Source organism: Lipotes vexillifer, unplaced genomic scaffold, assembly GCF_000442215.2.
Source record: "Lipotes vexillifer unplaced genomic scaffold, Lipotes_vexillifer_v1.1 scaffold298, whole genome shotgun sequence".
NCBI classification, from domain to species: Eukaryota; Metazoa; Chordata; class Mammalia; order Artiodactyla; family Lipotidae; genus Lipotes; species Lipotes vexillifer.
The window spans coordinates 1,547,349-1,556,610 of NW_006793272.1; the positions used below are offsets into that span (position 1 = coordinate 1,547,349).

General features: G+C 37.1%; 1 protein-coding gene across 1 annotated transcript; it reads right to left on the reverse strand.

Moving 5' to 3' along the window:
* Nucleotides 1-284: 284 nt before the first annotated feature.
* On the reverse strand, nt 285-1,238 carry LOC103078600 (heterogeneous nuclear ribonucleoprotein A1-like). The gene is given in 3 exon segments (XM_082931380.1): nt 285-481; nt 637-965; nt 967-1,238. Coding segments are annotated over 3 exon segments (798 nt in total).
* Between the last annotated feature and the right edge of the window lie 8,024 nt (nt 1,239-9,262).

A 9,262-nucleotide genomic window follows, 5' to 3' on the forward strand; every position in this document is an offset into this window, starting at 1 on the left:
ACTGGGAGAAAATATTTGCAAACGAACAATGTTAAAAAAAAAAAAAAAAAAAAAAAAAAAAGTTATACAAATATAAAACAACAACAACAAAAAAACCCCCAACAAATACAGTCCTCAAGTTCTTTTTGCCCATACACATGAGTATTGTCTAAAATGTCTTATTTGTAGCAGCTAGGCCCTGCCACCACTGTGATTGGCTGAATTCACAAATCTGTTATAACCTGTAGCTTCCCTGTCACTTCTCTGGTTCTCCTCTTCTGCAAAGATTTGTTTCCTGGCAGTAATTAAAACCTTCTGCCACTGCCATAGCTACTGCTGCCACTGGAACCTCCAGAGCCACCTTGGTTTCATGGTTTGGCAAAGTATTGGCTTCCACCACCACAGGGGCCAGAACTTGTGCCTCCAAAGTTTCCTCCTTTTGTGGGTCCAAAATTTGAAGATTGATTGTTGTAATTGCCAAAGTCACTGTAGCTTCCACCATCTCCAAAACTGCTTCCATCATTACCAAATCCATTATAGCCATCCTGCCACCATATCCACCACCACTGTGGCTGCCACCGAAGCCACCTTGACCACTGAAGTTTCCTCCACGACCAAAGCTGTCACTCCCACCAAAACCACATCTGCGACCACCACCAAAGTTTCCAGAACCACTGTGATCTCTTTGGCTGGATGAAGCACCAGCCATCTCTTGCTTAGATAGGGCTTTCCTTACTTCACAGTTGTGGCCATTCACAGTGTGGTATATCTGAATGACAATCTTGTCTACAGAGTCATGGTCATCAAAGGTTACAAAAGCAAAGCCTCTCTTTTTGCCACAGCCTTGGTCAGTCATGATTTCAATCGCTTCGATTTTCCCATACTGTTCACAATAATCTCTTAGGTGATGTTCTTCAGTGTCTGTTTTAATGCCACCAACAAAAAACTTTTTCACAGTTAAGTGGGTATTGGGTCTCTGAGAATCCCAAGATGGCCCTCTTTGGTTCCACAACTCTTCCATCTACCTTGTGTGGCCTTGCCTTCATGGCTGCATCCACCTCCTCCACAGTGGCATACGTGACAACCCCAAAGCCTCTGGAGCGCCTGGTGTTTGGATCCCTCATTACCACACAGACTGTGAGTGTTCCCCATTGCTCACAATGGCTCCTCAGACTGTCATTGGTTGTTTCAAAGTTCAAACCTTCAATGAAGAGCTTCTGCAGCTGTTCAGGCTCTTTGGGAGACTCTGACTTAGACATTATGGCAGTAGAGGGGAGAGACTTCAACGATGCTTACTCGGCAGCATCCGTGGGCAGAAACCTTCACTGTTTTTTTTTTAAGATTTTTTTGATGTGGACCATTTTTAAAGTCTTTATTGAATTTGTTACAATATTGCTTCTGTTTTATGTTTTGGTTTTTTGGCCGCGAGGCATGTGGGATCATGGCTCCCTGGCCAGGGATCGAACCTGCACCCCCTGCATTGGAAGGTGAAATCTTAACCACTAGACCACCAAGGAAGTCCTTAATTGTATTTAATACTTCTCCAATTTGCATTTCTGGAACAAATCCAACTTTGTTGTATTTTATAATCCTTTTTATATATTGCTGAATTCAGTGTGCTAATGCTTTTTAAGATTTCTTGCATGTGTATTCAGGAGGGATCAGTCTGTAGTTTTCTTTTCTTCTGATGTCTTTATATGTGTCTTTGGTATCAGAGTAATACTGGCCTCACAGAAGGAATTGGGAAGCACTTCCCTCCTCCTCAGTTGTTGAAAGAATCTGTAAAGGATTGGTGTGATTTTTTTTCCTTTAAATATTTGATCCAATTTGCCACAAAAGCCACATGAGCCTGGGCTTTTGGTGTGTGTGGGGGTGGGGAGGATGATTTAAATTGCTGAATACATTTCTTTACTTTTTAAAAAATCTATTTGCATATCATAATTTTTTGGTGAATACTGCTCATATTAGATAATACAGTTGACCCTTGAACAACATGGGTTTGAACTGCATGGGTCTCCTTATACATGGATTTTCTTCAATAGTAAATACCACAGTACTACACGGTTGGTTGAATCTGTGGATGCAGATGCGGAGGAACTGCAGATGCAGAGGAATGGCGAATATGGATTGCTGTCTATAAAGTTATATGCAGATTTTCAACTGCATGGAGGATCAGCACCCCAACCCCCTGTGTTGATCAAGGGTCAACTGTATGTTTTAACAATTCTCGATTCTGATTTTGCCTCCTGATGGTTGCTATCATTATTTCCTTGGTTGTTTACTAACTTGCCTGAACTAAGTTTATGACCTCTGTCTCCACTATAATGTGGGGCTGCTGATGTCTCTGCTATGACTTTTTGCTCTTGCTTTTATTTTTAAAGACTAGCTTCCTCAGGGTTGCTCCTATATCTGCATAGCTCAGTGTTAAGGTTTTGCTCAAACACCTCCAGCCAGTATACGTCCATTATCTGCTGATGAGTCTGTGGGTGGACTGAGGAACACATTCAAGCTTCAAACTGTTTGCAAGTCTGCTCCAGCTTTTATTTTCTCCTGGTCTCTCTTGCTTCTCAGAGGCATGTAGGCCAGGGATGTGTGGGCATGTACACAGGATATGTGGATTGCCTATCAAGCCCACTATAGCTGTCTCCCTTCCTGGATTTCCCTGTTACATCCCCTGGTAGTCTGCTGGCCCAGTGCCTGCCTCAAACAGTCCTGAAAGCTCAGGCTAGCAGTCCTTCTTACCCACTTGCCACTGAGATCTGACAATGCTCTAAATCAAGTGACTTCCTTTCAGCAGCAGCAGTGGCAGCAGCAAAGCGGCTAGCTTTTATTTTACAGCCTGCCTCACCATGGTTGAGGTGCCAATGAAGCTGGAGTGGGGAGTGGTGGTGGTGATAAGTGGTAAGTTGGAGCAAGCCCAGTGTATTAGTCAGGATTCTCCAGAGAAATGGAACCAATAGGATATAGATAGATAGATGGATAGATAGATAGAGACTTATTATGAGAGATTGGCTCACATGATTAGGGAGGCTGAGAAGTCCCATAGTCTGTTGTCTGCAAGCTGGAGGTCCAGGAAAGCTGATGGTGCAGTTCCGGTCCAAACTCAAAGGCCTGAGAACCACGGGAGCCAATACTGTAAGTCCAAGTCTGAGTTTGAAGGACCATGAACCAGAAGCATTAACATCTGAGGACAGGAGAAGATGGATGTCCCAGCTCAAGCTGAGCAAATTTGCCATTCCTCTGCATTTTTGGCACTCAGTGGATTGAATGATACCTACCTGTACTGGTGGGGAGATCTTCTTTACTCATTCTACTGATTCAAATGCTAATCTCTTCCAGAAACACCCTCACAGATACACTCAGAAATAATGTTTTATCAGCTATCTGTGCATCCTTCAGTTCAATCAAGTTGACACAGAAAATTAACCATTACACTCAGGCAAGTACACCATAGATTTGCTCTGTTCTTACCCAAAGTTCAGAAGTTCTAGGTTTGTTCTAGCCTTGGGTCAATTTCCAGAGTGTTGAAATGGTTGTTTTTGACAATTTGTTCAACTTTTTAGTTGCTCTGCACATAGGCGTAAATCCCCTAAACTCAAGAATTTATTTACTCAAATACAGGAGAATTTTCTTCATCAAGGTCAAAGAAACTCTTCCAACTGAGGGAGACATCAGTCTCTGACCAGCATCAGTGCAAGATACAATAGTAATACTGACCTGGAGATTTTTCTACTGTTTTACAGTACAGCCTTTGATCCAAACATATGAAGAAGGGAACTAATATTTAATAGAAAATGGACATCAGCTTTGGTGTACACTTTGCTGATATGATTTGAACTTGGAGCAATGTGAGCAAATCTAGATGGCAGAAGAAGCAAACAGAAGGTCATATGTCTGGGGAATGAGAAAGAGAAATTAGGAAAGAAAGAGAGAGAGAAGAATATGAAAGGAGTCTAATGATTTTTCCGAAGGGCTCTTTATACCCAGAAAGATTTTCCAATTATTTTGTAAATCCTTCAAAAGCAAGAACAATCTTTCATGTATTGTAAAATGCTTTAATGCAATGTCAGTACTGCACATGTGTCAAATTAAAATACTGTAATATTCACTAGTTCCAATGGTCTGGGTAGTACTGAAGGCTAGGTTTGTTAGTATTTTATGGCCATGAAGCCAAATTCTAACTCTGTAATGTAATGTTAGTGTGTCCTCCTCAGTCTAGAAGATGGGGCATTGAGACACACACTAACAAAATTTCAGCCACACAAGATTCAGATTTTCTGACCTTCACTTATGTAAACAATATCTAAAAGCAGGCATGTTAGGAGCCAAAGATTGATGAGCTGCCAAAATGCTGAGTATTTGTTATATAATGTGGAATAGCATCTAGGAATATCTATACCATTTTAAAAAATACTCAGGAGACTTAAATTTGTTAAAAATCATTGAATTATACACCAAAACAGGTGAATTATATGATATGTAAAATATGCCTCAATAATGTTACTAAAAATACCCAGGAGGGCTTCCCTGGTGGCGCAGTGGTTGAGAGTCTGCCTGATAATGCAGGGGACACGGGTTCGAGTCCTGGTCTGGGAGGATCCCACATGCCGCGGAGCAACTGGGCCCATGAGCCACAACTACTGAGCCTGCGCATCTGGATCTTGTGCTCCGCAACAAGAGAGGCCGCGATAGTGAGAGGCCCGCGCACCGCGATGAAGAGTGGCCCCCGCTTGCCACAACTAGAGAAAGCCCTCGCACAGAAATGAAGACCCAACACAGCAAAAATAAATAAATAAAATTAATAAACTCCTACCCCCAACATCTAAAAAATAAATAAATAAAAATAAAAATAAAAAAATTAAAATACCCAGGAGACTGAGAAAAAAACATATTTTTCAAATATGGAGTTGGAAAAATATACAGATGCAAAATAAAGTCAATTATAGTCCTAAGAAAAGGCAATCTGTTAGGTATTACAGATATTTAATTCAAACAGATGTCTTACACAGCTGCATTTTAAGGTAGGTGAAACATGCCACTTTAGAAATAAATGTATTAATGAAATGTTAGATGCAATTAGAACTCTAGCTATTCAGGAATAAAATTTTCAACAAATCCTTTTTTAAAATTTTTCTTGAACTTTTACTATCACTTATATTTTCAGAAATTTGCAGCTCATGTAACCAACCTATGAATGACTTTCACCTTGACCACAGATTTATTTGTATGGAAAAACACAACAGTATTTGCTAAGTATATTCAATATCTTCCACTTAATTAGTACCTCAGGGCAGGTTGTTTATAAACAGAAAACAATAAGGGACATGTTAAATATCCCCAGCAGTACTCTCTGCATACTATCAGCTTTAGAAATAAAGAAGACAGTTTGCATTTTAAGCAATAAACCAGCTAGCTACCAGACTGCCATTAAGTACAAGGAATCCAACTAGAAAAACGTGGGATTCATGGGGAAATAACATTATCTACAGCTTTATACACTGGACAAATGAACATGGTTCCCTTTAGCTTCAAATTAGAAATATGTGTAGAGGGCAACATGGAAATAGATACTATTATTTCTGTTTTTGATATTAATTTAAAAAAGAATGTTATAAAAGTGTTTCACACTTGATACTAAATACATCTCAATTTTGCACATCCCCCACCTTCCTACAATCACTGCCAAGTGACTACCTAGTATCCATTTACTGGGATCACAATAGAAATCAGCCATTAATTAGGGAGCATTTGGCTCAAGGGACCTGTAATGGGTTGCAGAGAATTGCACATCATGCTTCATATGCAGATGAGGTTGCCATCTGGTGGATTTTCTCTAACTATAAGCTAACAACATTTATAGGTAAAAGCAGAGTAATCCTTTTCTAGATGGGCAAAGCTGACACTTTTAGAAAACATCTGGTTTCTTTTAACATTTATTAAGTGTCCATTTTGTGATTTGCTCTGAATGGGTGCCTGTTTTTTGTAACTTAAATATGAGGGAAAAATACCACGAAAGCAAGTATATTAAAACTTCAGATTTAAAAGGTAAAAAATGTGGGATGAAAAAAGATATTCCATGCAAACAGTAACCAAAACAGAGCAGGAGTGGCTACACTTAGATAAAATAAACTTTCAGCTGAAGTCTTTCACAAGATACAAGAAAGTCACTATATCATGATAAAGGGGTCAGTTCAGAAATGGCAATACAGTAATAGTAGGGGACTTTAATATCCCACTTTCAATATTGCATAGATCACCTAAATAGAAAATTAATAAGGAAAGAGGGGTTCTGAACAACACTATAGATCAAATGGACCTAACAGACATATACAAAATGTTCTATCCAACAGCACCAAAATACACATTCTTCTCAAGCACACATGGAACATTCTCCAGGACACATCTTATGTTGCACCACAAAGCAAGCCTTAGTAAATTTAAGAAGATTGAAATCCTATCAAGTATCTTTTGCAACCACTAAGGCATAACACTAGAAACCAATAACAGGAGGAAAACTGAAAATTTCACAAATGTGTGGAAATTAAATAATATACTCTTGAACAACCAATGAGTCAAAGAAGAAATCAAAAGGTAAATCAGAAAGTGTCTTGAGACAAATGAAAACAAAAACACAACATACCAAACTTTATGGGATGTAGCAAAAGCAGTTCTAAGGGGGAAGTTCAAAACAATAAATACCTACATTAAGAAAAAAGAACAATCTCAAATAAACAACATAACTTTACACCTCCAGGAAATTAGAAAAAGAAGAACAAATTTAGCCCAAAGTTAGCAGAAGGAAGAAAATAATAAAAATTAGGGCAGGAATAAATGAAATAGAGACTAGAATGACAATAATAAAATAAAAAATCAATGAAACTAACAGTTGGTTTTTGAAAGATAAACAGAATTTACCAACCTTTAGATAGACTAACCAAAAAGAAAAGAGAGCGGATTCAAAAGGTAATAAATGTGACCTTTTTATTTAGCAAATTCTTGCTAAACAAAATTTTGTTATGCTAATATTAAAAATGTCTAGAAGTAAGATCTATGACATCACATTGGTTCTGTTTTAAATGTCAAAGTGTTCTGATATTAAGTATGTCTTTACCTAACAGCCTTACCATGGGGATTCAGGAACAGATATATGCCAGAACTATAAACAGTTCCTTCTCTAACTTACTCTAATACAAAATGACTGTTGATTCAAATATCACCACCCAGCTTATCTAGTTTTACTTTTCTCTCCTTCTTTTCCCTAATGACAGGGATAGTATTGGGTTGTTGTAGGGATGAGAGCACTTACCGAATAGATTTTTAATACATCTCAGTAAATACAAGAAGTGGGTATTTTGTTTGTTTGTTTGTTGTTGTGTGCATGTGTTTTTTTCTTTTACTGAAGCTCTATCTACTTTTCAACCCTGATGATTTCAATTAACACTACCATGTTTGCATGAAATAACCTACATCAGAGTTAGCTTAAAAAAAGAAATCAGCAAGCAAATAAATACATATGTATATACATAAAATATCAATACAAATTTAATACAAATATTAATATAAATGTAGTGACTACTCCAGGAAATATGACATCACAATTGCAAACGTGATGTTATATGAATGGGTATTTGTGACTTGGGATAAAATTTCCTTTACAGTGAGATGATGCAAATAGTTTTTGTATGTATAAGTGAGGCAACGAGCTCTGGAAACCTGTTAGATGACAAGAATAGGCTCTGGTAATGCAGATACTAATGTTGAAAATACATGTGAAGAGTTATATATTTCATGAAATAGGAGGGGATAAAAGCAATACAGCTAAATCAATGTATTTATATAATGGAACTTAATTATTTTACTAAATTTAAAATTTAAATAACCTAAGTAGATATCTAACTCATTCATTTATATCCCTAAACATTTTTATAATCCAGTTGACAAGAAAAACTTTTTGATATCTTCTTATTGAGGTCTCCTTATATTTGAGGATATATAACACATGCTGATGACTACATAATCTGCATTTCTAGCCTAGCCCTTTCTCTTGAACTCCAGACTCAGATACCTAAATATCTCCTAGATATCTCTACTACCATGTTCCACAAGAGACAGCAGAGCTAAATGGTTAGGAGTGCAGACTAGGGGTTAAACAGACTGGGTCCAACTCCTGATTCCATCATTTACTAGCTGTGTAACTTTGGACAAGTTACTTCATTTCTTTGATTCTCAGTTTCCTCACTTGTAAAATGGGGATAAAAATAGTACTGATCTTATAGAATTAGTGTGAAAATTAAATGAAATATATACCTAGTACACTTGGCTGAATGTACTCTATTAAACAATCAATAAGTTATACATTCCACTATAAGAAACACATGCACATATATCTCATTGAAACCAGTAATATTTTCCCTTGGTGTGCCTTAGCTGGCAGCTCTTTTTCTAGACTTGCTGTACCTAAACTGGTTTTAATGATGTTTTGCAGCAGTTGTCAAAGGTTAGCATGTATGAATAGTACACATATATATGGAACGTTACCCTACAAAATTCATTCTGTTTATACTGCAAGTTGGCAAAACAGAAAAATCAAAATATTTTGCATCATTCACATTGTATTTGTCACATAATACCATATACAATATAGCAGTTCTTTTGTATATGTCTTACCTTCAACACTAGATTATGAGCTTCTTGATAAACAGCAGTTTAGGCATTTTTAATATCCTTTCTCCCATAATGCTAATCACAATGCCTTGCAGAGAGTAGGTACTCAGTAGATATCAATCAAGTAAGAAAAAAGAAATATACCTTGTCCTTTTACAATAAAAAATGCAAATTTTTCAATCTTAAACAATTGGCAGGCTGAAATATATTTTACTAATCTTTGGGAGAATTAATTATTTAAATTCTCATTTCCTCTTCAGATTATTTCCTTTAATCCTAGACTAATTTTATAAATGTTCCAGACCTATGCATTCTTGGTAGCTTGTCTGACTGAATGTGTATTAAATCATCACAGGTTGCTATTATCTAGGAGTTTTTGTGAAAGTTTGATCACTTGGAAACATCAGCCATATTGCTTTAAAAAAAAAAAACATGTTTAAAATTTATAGTAATGCCTTGGCAGGTTTCTCTCTCTTCTCTTTCTCCTTTTATTCCATATCCTCTCTTACAAAATATTTAATGGTATATTTTGCAAAACAGTGAACTATTGGAATCAAAACTCCGGCTTGAAGTTCCAAATCATTAACTTTCAAATTCAAGTACCTAAGATGAACTATTT